We start from the raw sequence: 14,047 nt of genomic DNA on the forward strand, positions 1-14,047 counted from the left end.
TAACATGCCAGAGAAACACATGTAACATGCTAGAAACACATCTTAACATGCCAGAAACACATGTAACATGCCAGAAACACGTGTAACATGCCAGAAACACATCTTAACATGCCAGAAACACATGTAACATGCCAGAAACACATGTAACTTGCCAGAAACACATCTTAACATGCCAGAAACACATCTTAACATGCCAGAAACACATCTTAACATGCCAGAAACACATGTAACATGCCAGAAACATATCTTAACATGCCAGAAACACATCTTAACATGCGAGAAACACATGTAACATGCCAGAAACACATGTAACATGCCAGAAACACATCTTGACATGCCAGAAACACATCTTAACGTGCCAGAAACACATCTTAACATGCCAGAAACACATGTAACATGCCAGAAACACATCTTAACATGCCAGAAACACATCTTAACATGCCAGAAACACATGTAACATGCCAGAAACACATCTTAACATGCCAGAAACACATGTAACATGCCAGAAACACATCTTAACATGCCAGAAACACATGTAACATGCCAGAAACACATCTTAACATGCCAGAAACACGTGTAACTTGCCAGAAACACATCTTAACATGCCAGAAACACATGTAACATGCCAGAAACACATGTAACATGCCAGAAACACATCTTAACATGCCAGAAACACATCTTAACATGCCAGAAACACATGTAACATGCCAGAAACACATCTTAACATGCCAGAAACACATGTAACATGCCAGAAACACATGTAACATGCCAGAAACACGTGTAACATGCCAGAAACACATGTAACATGCCAGAAACACATCTTAACATGCCAGAAACACATGTAACATGCCAGAAACACATCTTAACATGCCAGAAACACATGTAACATGCCAGAAACACATCTTAACATGCCAGAAACACATGTAACATGCCAGAAACACATGTAACATGCCAGAAACACATGTAACATGCCAGAAACACATCTTAACATGCCAGAAACACATGTAACATGCCAGAAACACATGTAACATGCCAGAAACACATCTTAACATGCCAGAAACACGTCTTAACATGCCAGAAACACATCTTAACATGCCAGAAACACATCTTAACATGCCAGAAACACATGTAACATGCCAGAAACACATCTTAACATGCCAGAAACACATCTTAACATGCCAGAAACACATGTAACATGCCAGAAACACATCTTAACATGCCAGAAACACATCTTAACATGCCAGAAACACATCTTAACATGCCAGAAACACATGTAACATGCCAGAAACACATCTTAACATGCCAGAAACACATCTTAACATGCCAGGAACACATGTAACATGCCAGAAACACATGTAACATGCCAGAAACACAAACACATCTTAACATGCCAGAAACACATGTAACATGCCAGAAACACATCTTAACATGCCAGAAACACATCTTAACATGCCAGAAACACATCTTAACATGCCAGAAACACATGTAACATGCCAGAAACACATCTTAACATGCCAGAAACACATGTAACATGCCAGAAACACATCTTAACATGCCAGAAACACATCTTAACATGCCAGAAACACATGTAACATGCCAGAAACACATCTTAACATGCCAGAAACACATCTTAACATGCCAGAAACACATCTTAACATGCCAGAAACACATGTAACATGCCAGAAACACATCTTAACATGCCAGAAACACATGTAACATGCCAGAAACACATGTAACATGCCAGAAACACGTATAACATGCCAGAAACACATGTAACATGCCAGAAACACATCTTAACATGCCAGAAACACATGTAACATGCCAGAAACACATCTTAACATGCCAGAAACACATGTAACATGCCAGAAACACATCTTAACATGCCAGAAACACATGTAACATGCCAGAAACACATGTAACATGCCAGAAACACATGTAACATGCCAGAAACACATCTTAACATGCCAAAAACACATGTAACATGCCAGAAACACATCTTAACATGCCAGAAACACATCTTAACATGCCAGAAACACATGTAACATGCCAGAAACACATCTTAACATGCCAGAAACACATCTTAACATGCCAGAAACACATCTTAACATGCCAGAAACACATGTAACATGCCAGAAACACATCTTAACATGCCAGAAACACATCTTAACATGCCAGAAACACATCTTAACATGCCAGAAACACATGTAACATGCCAGAAACACATCTTAACATGCCAGAAACACATCTTAACATGCCAGGAACACATGTAACATGCCAGAAACACATGTAACATGCCAGAAACACAAACACATCTTAACATGCCAGAAACACATGTAACATGCCAGAAACACATCTTAACATGCCAGAAACACATCTTAACATGCCAGAAACACATGTAACATGCCAGAAACACATCTTAACATGCCAGAAACACATGTAACATGCCAGAAACACATCTGCGAGCAGCCACGGGTGGGCCACGAGATGATTAAAAAAAAAAAAAAAAATCTAAAAATTTAAAATAAATAAAAACGTTTTTTTTTTTTTTTTTTTATCATCTCGCGGCCCACCCGTGGCTGCTCGCGGCCCACCTTTGGGTCGCGACCCCGACTTTGGGAACCACTGGTCTAGAGTATAAATATGTTTTTATCGTTTTCTGCAGTATTTCATAGAACGTGAGATATAGGCATAAATGCATATATTTAGATGACAAATGCAGTTTGATACCGATCAACGTTATATTAAAAATTTCAACTGTACATGGTCCTAAACGTCATGACTGGTCATCTGCGGGTGAACGGAGGGGGGGGGGGGGGGTCGTTTTTAATTCAATGACCGACGTTAAATGATTTATGTAGTATGGGTGATATATTGATCAGAGCAGTTTGTATCGAAAATGGTAAAGAAAAACGCTGAAACTCACCCCAGTCTCCTCGTAGCGTTGGGCGATGAGAGTGGAGCAAACAGATCCCAATTATGGGATGTTGATCGATGCGATCCATTTCCGGTTTGTATATTACTAATACACGTCCAAATCATGTTGATTATTGAGTTATGGCAAAGATCCATATCGACGGTGTCTGTATTGAGCCCCGGGACGATAAGCGAGTGGCCGGACGAAAATAGGGGACGGACCGACCTACAATGGGCACTTCCGGTTTGGCAACTCGCCGATCGGCCACCAGGTGGCGGTATTGAAGCGTTGCAGAGTTGTGATGGCTAGGACAGCATCACCCAAGACTCCGTGAAATATGAATACCATGACGAAAATATGAAATATTGATCTCAAAAACTCCTTACGGAGTTATTGGCAGACATCTTAACATGCCAGAAACACATGTAACATGCCAGAAACACATCTTAACATGCCAGAAACACATCTTAACATGCCAGAAACACATCTTAACATGCCAGAAACACATGTAACATGCCAGAAACACATGTAACATGCCAGAAACACATCTTAACATGCCAGAAACACATCTTAACATGCCAGAAACACATCTAACATGCCAGAAACACGTGTAACGTGCCAGAAACACATGTAACATGCCAGAAACATATGTAACATGCCAGAAACACATCTTAACATGCCAGAAACACATGTAACATGCCAGAAACACATGTAACATGCCAGAAATCAAAGCAACTTGGTCTAATGTGCTGCATTTTTTTACACATAGAAGCATGGTATGGAGAAAAGATTATTATATATCAATAGTTTTCGTCCAATAACTCCAAACTGATGGTCAAAGTCTATACTGTTCAGCAATAGATTGTTCTTAGTTTTGACTGTATAACAGTATTTGACGATATTTCATTTGCCAGTACAATTGCATTCTGTATGCGGTTATTGTGTAATATAATTTAACCCTTGCACTGAAGAATCATATAGGCAGGCATTTTTGGACAGCCCATGTATTTGCAGTTGTGAAGTTACTACTCAACCTCTCTTTAACTATGAATGAACACATTAATTGGTCTCTGACACTACCGGATGTCATTTATATGGAAATATCTACTGCACGTGTAATTGGGGTGGGACAGGCCAGCATTGAGCTGTGGGTCGCAGCGGCCGAGAAAGTTAAAGCCACTATCTAGCAGCGGAGTTGGGGTGTTGGTCCTGGGGGGTCCGGGGGTGGGAGTGGGGGAGGAAATGTCTAATGTCTTTTGTGGTGTTTGTGATCATATAATTTGTTTTTATTTTTAGGTTCTGTATTTATTATTTTTGTTGTTCTACTGTCATTCTATTGTCATTATTGTTATTGCTATTATTATTGTCTGGTATTGTTCTGTTTATTATTATTATTATTATTATTATTATTATTATTATTATTATTATTATTATTCTTGTATTATGTTTTGTTTTATCCATGTAAAAAAGGGAAATACATTTTTTTAATTTTTTATTAAAAAGACTATGAATGACCACAACACTCTAACTTACCATCTTTAGATAATAAAGTACTCAACCTCTACTGTCTTTAACTATGAATGAACACAACACCCTAACTTACCATCTTTAGATAATAAAGTACTCAACCTCTACTGTCTTTAACTATGAATGAACACAACACTCTAACTTACCATCTTTAGATAATAAAGTACTCAACATCTACTGTCTTTAACTATGAATGAACACAGCACTCTAACTTACCATCTTTAGATAATAAAGTACTCAACCTCTACTGTCTTTAACTATGAATGAACACAACACTCTAACTCACCATCTTTAGATAATAAAGTACTCAACCTCTACTGTCTTTAACTATGAATGGACACAACACTCTAACTCACCATCTTTAGATAATAAAGTACTCAACCTCTACTGTCTTTAACTATGAATGAACACAACACTCTAACTTACCATCTTTAGATAATAAAGTACTCAACCTCTACTGTCTTTAACTGTGAATGAACACAACACTCTAACTTACCATCTTTAGATAATAAAGTACTCAACCTCTACTGTCTTTAACTATGAATGAACACAACACTCTAACTTACCATCTTTAGATAATAAAGTACTCAATCTCTACTGTCTTTAACTATGAATGAACACAACACACTAAGTTACCATATTTAGATAATAAAGTACTCAACCTCTACTGTCTTTAATTATGAATGAACACAACGCTCTAACTTACCATCTTTAGATAATAAAGTACTCAACCTCTATTGTCTTTAACTATGAATGAATGTAACACTCTAACTTACCATCTTCAGATAATAAAGTACTCAACCTATACTGTCTTTAACTATGAATGAACACAACACTCTAACTTACCATCTTTAGATAATAAAGTACTCAACCTCTACTGTCTTTAACTATGAATGAATGTAACACTCTAACTTACCATCTTCAGATAATAAAGTACTCAACCTCTACTGTCTTTAACTATGAATGAATGTAACACTCTAACTTACCATCTTTAGATAATAAAGTACTCAACCTCTACTGTCTTTAACTATGAATGAACACAACACTCTAACTCACCATCTTTAGATAATAAAGTACTCAACCTCTACTGTCTTTAACTATGAATGAACACAACACTCTAACTTACCATCTTTAGATAATAAAGTACTCAACCTCTACTGTCTTTAACTGTGAATGAACACAACACTCTAACTCACCATCTTTAGATAATAAAGTACTCAACCTCTACTGTCTTTAATTATGAATGAACACAACGCTCTAACTTACCATCTTTAGATAATAAAGTACTCAACCTCTACTGTCTTTAACTATGAATGAATGTAACACTCTAACTTACCATCTTCAGATAATAAAGTACTCAACCTCTACTGTCTTTAACTATGAATGAACACAACACCCTAACTTACCATCTTTAGATAATAAAGTACTTGTGGTAAATATTGAGTTGAATTTCATAAATAACCTTGTATACTGTTTAGCAGAAGTGGTTGCAGGGCTAAATGAGGAATGAGACGTAGGGACAGTTGGATAGACAAAGGTCACACCTAATGTGACCAGATTAGTACTGTATGGTAATGGCCCAAAAGGTCAAAGAGTATTCACACCCCTCCCCCACCAGAGGACATCATGCCAGCCCCCACTCGTGAGACAAGACCCAACACAGCGACCACACGGACGGGGGCCACCGGCGGAACCCCTCTGTGCTCAGCGGGGGACCACACCGACGGGGGCCACCGACAGGCCCCCTCCATCTCTGTCCCATCACGTCGCCACAACCCAGGGGGGGGGCTGCCAGCCCCCACAGGAGATCGCCCACAGGAGACGCCTGATTGGATCAACTGTACTAGTAAACTGTATTCTATTATTGGCTAGAAATTATAGTATATAAGAGGAGACAAATTGGTAGTTCGGGAGCCCTCAGACCAGACTGACCCCAGGGGTCTGTTGGGCTCCACCGCTCCTTCCACCAGAGAGACTGTGCTGCTTTTTATGTGAGTAAATCATGGACCCTTGGTTGGTTAAAATAGAATGTAAAGATACTTATCTTAGAAACCAGGCTTACTCATATAAAAAGGGGCCTACAGTAAACAATGTATGTTCAAATTATGTTACAGAGTGACTGTTTATGTACATTATTGAGGTTTGAGAATGCAAACCTGATTGTAATTTCTGTACACAGATAGCCCTGTTAATGTTCTCTGATAATCTTTTGTCCTATTCACCTTGGTCTCCTGGCTCTGATCAAATAAATGTTGAATTGGACTATAGTTCATGGTTTGTCTGGCCTACACGTTTATTCCTCATCTGCTTAAGTCAGATGAGGAGACCAACAATTCTATCACGTATGATCCCTTTCTCCTCCTTCCAGATAATCAATCTCATTGTATTGTACTACAATAACCTCAAATTATTGTAGAAGTTCTGTGGGAATTTACCACAGAAATGGTGCCGTTCTTCCCACCCTATTGTGTCTCCCCCTGAAAAGGTGCGGTAGGGTCTTGTCATAACAAATCTGGACCTTGCTGTGTGTTGGGGACACGGGGCAAAGAGCTGGGGGTTGCTGCGTTTGAAGTTATAGACGAGGGGCTTGTTGTCTGAATGAAGGAGAGAGGGACAGGATGAAGGTTGGTTGTGTACGCCACTTGTTGGGACCCACGGTGAATATGGCTTTTGCATGCGGGGATGGGGGAGAGGTGACTTAGGTTAGGATGTCCGGAGGTATGAAGATCGCGCTTGTTGTGCAGTAAACATGCAAACGTGGGCTTTTTATGTTTGTGTGTTTGTTCAGACACAGGAGGCCGGTCCCGGCCTATGCGGGCTACGGGGGTTGAGTTGGGACTCGTATGGAATATACTTTATGAACTATACGGGGGGGTTGCACCAAGAAGATACGGCGTGTAATGTGATGACGTATTGGTGGCGCACAGACTATCTGATCATGATGTAATGGTGGTGGCGTCGCATGACGGCAGATAAAAGGCTTTTCTGGCTAGGAAGCACGGTTATCTGGTGTGTACGACAGGGGCGCGTTCTGAGTATATAATTGCCCTAAAATTATTCTCAGGAAGGGGGCGCGGGTAAGTTGGATTGATTTGATTGTTCTGAAATGGAAAGAGAGCTGTGTCCGATGAGCATTATGACCCTGCTTATAGTCACAGATAGCGGGACGGGGACCGTGAGTGAGGACAGTATGGGCATAAATGCGTCGGGCTCAATGTAAAGAAGAGCTCTGTTACTATTCAGAACTTGCAAGTCAGGTATGGTAAAGATGAGTGGAACCTGGCATGATCAGCGCAGGGGTCTGTGCGATTGCAGGATTAAAACGTAGTAATTAATAGAAGATAAGGGTGCCGGCGTGTTCAAGAAGGCTCGGATGGACGAACTGAAGTCAGGGACCAGTCGGCCTAATTTAAATGAAGGTATATATGTCGTCCTTAGGCATAGTATCGAACGGATCGGGGGGTCCTTTTTAATCTTGAGCGAAACCGGCCTGTTGATTCGATTACGTTCGCTGTGATACAAAAACAATTCGGTCGAAATGACTGATAAGTACTTAATGGTTGTATGGGGGACTATGGCTATGGTTAGGGATTGTATGGGGGACTATGGCTATGGTTAGGAAGGATTGGCGAAACGTAGGAGCTTATTGTTGTATTGTTGTGATATTTTAATGACCAACGAACATAGGTCTGAGGCGAGTCCTACTGGTGGTTGGGGCTAGCTAGCTTAGCTCTGTGGAAAAGTCTGCGGTGAAACTGGGGACGTTACGATGGCGTTATAAGAGGATTGATTAAACACTGTGGCGGCGATTGCAGGTAAGAGGCGAATCGAGACGTAGGGTGGCGAGATTGTGGCCGTTTTGAGGGTTATTATTGATGCGGTAGCGATTGAGTATGATATTGAGAAGTCGCTGCTTGATGACGTCATGGTGTTGAGGAGAGTGTGTAACGTTCGCAGTACTATGGAGTGAGGCGGAGAAGGTAGGAGAGAGGATTCGTGTTGGACTATGTGTGCGGCGTTGGTTTGTGTGAATGTTTTAAAAATTATTTTCTGTTAGAGTGGTTGGTTATTTTAAGCTTGTGTGGATTGTTTATGCTTTGGGTGGTACTGAGCGAATTGCGTGGATGAACGGATCTTGAAAGGCACGGCTCCCGTGAGGGCCTTGAACGTCGCATTAGAGCTGGCTAAGCTAGTTAGCTTGCGTGCTGTTGTTTTGTGGCGTTTGCGGGCGACATATGTTACGTTTCGAGTTTTGAGAATGATGTTGGGGAAGGGTTAGAGAACGTGGTGAATGTCGTGGCATTTTTATGAATGTCGTGGCATGTTTAGAATGTCGTGGCATGGTTAGGATGTCGTGGCAGAGTTTGGTTGTCGTGGCAACGTTATGGGGACAGTCGCATCGGTTGCCACTGCGCATGCGCGGTACAACGTGGATTGGGTCTATTTCATTCGGGGTAGTTCGCTCAGGGGCCAGGGGAAACGGGTGAGTTTATAATTAGCTTTGTGTTATATGGTTGTATTTGTATATTGTACATTGTATTTTTGTGTAAACAGGGGAAGAGATGTAACATGTATGGTGGTTAGATTAGGGGAGATAGTCAATAAGGGTTTACTTAGGCTGCAAACAATACAGTGAGCCTATTGAGGAGAAATGAAATAATGGATACATTGCCTATGATAAATCTGGAGTTCACAAACTAGCTACTCTGGGTGATTGTATTATTAATATTAGGAACATACATATACACATTGGACACAGGTGTATATTCTTGACCAAAGGGGGGAGCTTGAGAGTAGCTATAGGCTGAATTTGGAAAGATGCTCTACACTAGAATTACATGTTGCTTGCAGTAAAATCAATTTATCACATGTGTATGAAGAAAGGAGCATTTGGAACTAACCACTAATAATGTTTTTCTAGATGAGTGATGCTTATATTTGTAATATGCATGAATATTGTTGTGTACAACCGTGATGTTGGAATCTGTTGATGCTTGCTGGTCCTGGGATATTTCAATGTTTTGGCTAATTTTGATTTAAATTGTATAATTTCCATTTTAAAATGTTTTAAAATGTTTTACCATGGTATGTTTTGTATCTTTTTTTCAGCACAGCCTCACATATATGACCTGACAGTTAGTTTTCATATTGTATAATACTGTATATACTGTATACTGCATAATGTACAACACAAAACACAAAATCGGATTTAGAAAATGTGTTCTTTTTAGTATGAACCAATGCAAACATATCAAATCAAGGATATAAAACAGTGGATATGCACCCTCAGGTAGTATATTTACATAAACAAGAGAGAACAGATCAGAATTCAATTTACAAAGCATTATTTTCTCCATACACAGGTAATAAACACAGACGAAATTTTGATTCTCAACTGGAAATTATCACCAGTATGCTTTTTCTTTTACAAAGTCAGTAAAAGTAATTTTTTTCCAAAAAAAAGTAAAAAAAAAAGTTTTACAGTAGAAAAGTAAAAAATAATTAAATAATTAAATTGTGGGATATTCAATATACATATATACAGTACACATATGACTAGAGTGCAGTCATATAGAGTGCAGGATGCCTAAGGCGTATCAAAAAAAAAATATTGCACCTGTCAAAACGGTAACGCACAATTGTGGGATATTCAATATACATATACAGTACACATATGACTGAGGCGTGGAGGAGAGACTGTGTTCCAGCAGGAGGAGAGGCTGGGTTCCAGCAGGAGAAAGAAGCAGACGTATCTTTTGAACAGCAGCAGCACAATCGTTTTTGGAGTTCTTTGGAGCTGTTTTTTTACGTTAGAATATGAGGCGAGGTGAGCCCCGTGTGATGTGTGTGTCCCAGCTGCACAGACACAGTATGTTTGGAGAAGACGAAGAATTATTATACAGGATGATAGGAGTGGAGTCGGAGTCGGAGTCGGACATAGAATCGGAGGACGAAATTGAGGATGAGGACCCATCCGTTGTCCTCGACAACGAGAGCGATGATTTGCCTGGGACATCGACCAGCACAAGGACAATGGGGGACAAAGGCGTGGAGGAGAGGCTGTGTTCCAGCAGGAGGAGAGACTGTGTTCCAGCAGGAGGAGAGACTGTGTTCCAGCAGGAGGAGAGACTGTGTTCCAGCAGGAGGAGAGACTGTGTTCCAGCAGGAGGAGAGGCTGTGTTCCAGCAGGAGGAGAGACTGTGTTCCAGCAGGAGGAGAGGCTGAATATGAGGCGAGGTGAGCCCCGTGTGATGTGTGTGTCCCAGCTGCACAGACACAGTATGTTTGGAGAAGACGAAGAATTATTATACAGGATGATAGGAGTGGAGTCGGAGTCGGACATAGAATCGGAGGACGAAATTGAGGATGAGGACCCATCCGTTGTCCTCGACAACGAGAGCGATGATTTGCCTGGGACATCGACCAGCACAAGGACAATGGGGGACAAAGGCGTGGAGGAGAGGCTGTGTTCCAGCAGGAGGAGAGACTGTGTTCCAGCAGGAGGAGAGACTGTGTTCCAGCAGGAGGAGAGACTGTGTTCCAGCAGGAGGAGAGGCTGAATATGAGGCGAGGTGAGCCCCGTGTGATGTGTGTGTCCCAGCTGCACAGACACAGTATGTTTGGAGAAGACGAAGAATTATTATACAGGATGATAGGAGTGGAGTCGGAGTCGGACATAGAATCGGAGGACGAAATTGAGGATGAGGACCCATCCGTTGTCCTCGACAACGAGAGCGATGATTTGCCTGGGACATCGACCAGCACAAGGACAATGGGGGACAAAGGCGTGGAGGAGAGGCTGTGTTCCAGCAGGAGGAGAGGCTGTGTTCCAGCAGGAGGAGAGGCTGTGTTCCATGATCAATTGTGCCACTCTGTAAAACAGTTGCGGTCTAAAATTAGACAGAGGGCGACATCGCATCTCTGGCATTTCCACGCGGTCAGATTCCTTCTCCCCTCCTTGGTGCACCGGACACAGGTCTTACGGCCAGCGGTGGCTTTCTGGCTCTTGTCCGCGCCCGCTGCGGGAGGGGCGATGGGAACAGGGAGATGGCTTGCGGTCCTGTCAAGAGGAGCTCCTGTGCTGTCCAGTCCACACAGCTCCCCCATCATCACTGAAATGAACTCCTTGTGGGAGAGATGCGCTTCCTGCTTCGCCTCACATATCTCGCAGTGCAGAATGTAGGCGTTGGTGGTAGCAATGTCGAGACAGTGGAAGAAGATGGTGCGATACCACCGGCCAGTTCTCCGGTGGGTCGAGTAATACTGGATCAGCTGGTCGGATAGGTCGACTCCGCCCATGTGTTTGTTATACTCGATCACAGGGGTGGGGCACGGAAACCAGACAACCGACCAGGTCCCATCGGCCGCCTTGACCCTCCTCTTGACCTTCTGACCAGGAGGTGTGATTGCTGGGTGGATGGTGGAGCACACAGACACCTAGATAGAATAGAATAGAAATGAATCATTAGAAATTTGACACTACAAATTGCTCACAGTAGACATTTAGACAGAACAAAGTCACGAATAAGAATAACAAATACATACATACATACATACATACATACATACATACATACATACATACATACATACATACATACATACATACATACATACATACATACATACATACATACATACATACATACATACATACACACACATACATACCAACTTTGTGTCCATCCACTTCACGAAGACCAGGGACCCCTCTCTGATCCAGCGGATGAGACCTCTCTCACACTTCATCCTGAGGGCATTAGGTCTCCCCTTGGGAACGTCTTTCCTGATCTCCCTGTAGGTTCCACAGGCTCCCAGCTTCATGGCCAGCAAGTCCTTGAACAGCTTGGGACTGGTGTAGTAGTTATCAACATAAATGTGATATCCAGTCCCAAGCCATCCTGTATCAAGGAGGTCCACAACAGCATCATATGTGATGCCGTGTTCACTTGTATGAACGTGTGCCTTCCCTAGGTAAACATTGAAGCCGATGGTGTAGCCGTTATCCGAGTCAGCGAGCACAAACAGTTTGACCCCCCATTTGGTCGGCTTGTCCTTCATGTACTGCGTCATGCCGGTGTGTGCCCTCGTGGCCACCATCCTCTCATCCACTGCCAGTTGCCGCTTAGGGTGGTAGTGCACCTTGCAGGCCTCACCAATGTCGAGGATGAGCGGCTTGATGCGGAACAGTTTGTCGTGTTCCGGTGTTCCCTTCCTGGCGTCGTTCCTGGCATCCTCCTCGGGATCGCTCAGGTGGAGGTTCCACAAGATTGACCTGAAGTCAAAGTCATATTATAAGTCATATAACAACACTATAAACATAAGTAACATATGGGACACGATGTACACTATACAGGAATATATATTATACCTGAATCTGTCCCGGAACATGACCATTCTTGGTAGGGGCACAGAGAGAAGGTGTTTGACCCTCCAGAAGTCCTGGAGCGCAGACAGTGGGATGAGCCCCATGTACAGCAGCAGGCCGATGAACTTGTACAATTCATCGGCCTGGACATCCTCCCACTTGGTCTTTTGCCCCCGTGCCTGTATATTGTATTGTAACTCAGTTAGTCACATTTTACAGGAAAAAGCATTTCATATAAAACTACAGCTAATAAAGAAACTTGAAACTTGCCTGGTTCTTTGCCGCGTTCTTGTTAGTGTTGATACACAGGGTCTTCATGGTATCCATGGAAAAATACAGCATGAAGAGCTCCTTGGGTGTATACGTGGCATGGGGGTCTAGCTGCGGTCCTGGGGGTCTGCGCGGCATGAACCGGAGGGGCTGAGGGGCTGGATCAGGATCATTGTCCGTCTTCCAGGGCGTCTGATCTCCTGCCTGGACTGGACGTCTTGGCCTGGCCCGGGTTGTCCTGGGTCGGCGTGGAGCAGGCTGCTCATCATGTCTGCACATAAATGGCACACACATTGTACATATAAAACACTGCTCATACAACACACACACACTGTATATACACTCAATATTCCATTCTGTATATATTGCGTACAACGTCTGCAAACCTAGTAATAATAAAAAAGCAATACACATCCATAATAAGTCTCTCACCTGTCTGGGTCATTTCTTGACCTGGACCGGGCTTGGGCACGCCCTGCCCCCCTAGATGTCCCAGGTAAATCATTGCTGTGTAGACAATGACATGTAAAAATACATTATTTTCAACTTTTATGAACAGAGTAATAACTAAAACAAAAGCAGTAATAATAATAATAATAATAATAATAATAATAATAATAATAATAATAATAATAATAATAATAATAATAATAATAATAATAATAATAATAATAATAATAATAATAATAATAATAATAATAATAATAATAATAATAATAATAATAATAATAATAATAATAATAATAATAATAATAATAAGTCTCTCACCTGTCTTGTGCCCTCCTTCCATGTCTCACAGAACTGGTTGAAGGCAGAGTTTCTGCTCCTTCTGCTCCTTCCTCCTCCTCACTGTAGAAAACAATAAAAAGCACATTATTTTCAACATTCAACAAGGAATCTCTTGATGCACACTTACCATGTACACTTATCATGTACATTTATAATGTACACTTGTCATTTACATTCAT

The 14,047-nt window shown here is 41.8% G+C and overlaps 1 protein-coding gene across 1 annotated transcript; it reads right to left on the minus strand.

The window, feature by feature from the left end:
- Positions 1 to 11,299: 11,299 nt before the first annotated feature.
- LOC311228162 (piggyBac transposable element-derived protein 4-like) lies at positions 11,300 to 13,127 on the minus strand (the record flags this gene model as incomplete). Its single annotated transcript, XM_084314074.1, has 4 exons — positions 11,300 to 11,878; positions 12,113 to 12,716; positions 12,813 to 12,988; positions 13,080 to 13,127. 4 exons carry the CDS (start codon positions 13,125 to 13,127, stop codon positions 11,300 to 11,302), a joined length of 1,407 nt encoding a protein of 468 aa, XP_084170200.1.
- Between the last annotated feature and the right edge of the window lie 920 nt (positions 13,128 to 14,047).

Source organism: Notolepis coatsorum, assembly GCF_963971535.1.
Source record: "Notolepis coatsorum genome assembly, chromosome: 5".
Lineage (NCBI taxonomy): Eukaryota > Metazoa > Chordata > Actinopteri > Aulopiformes > Paralepididae > Notolepis > Notolepis coatsorum.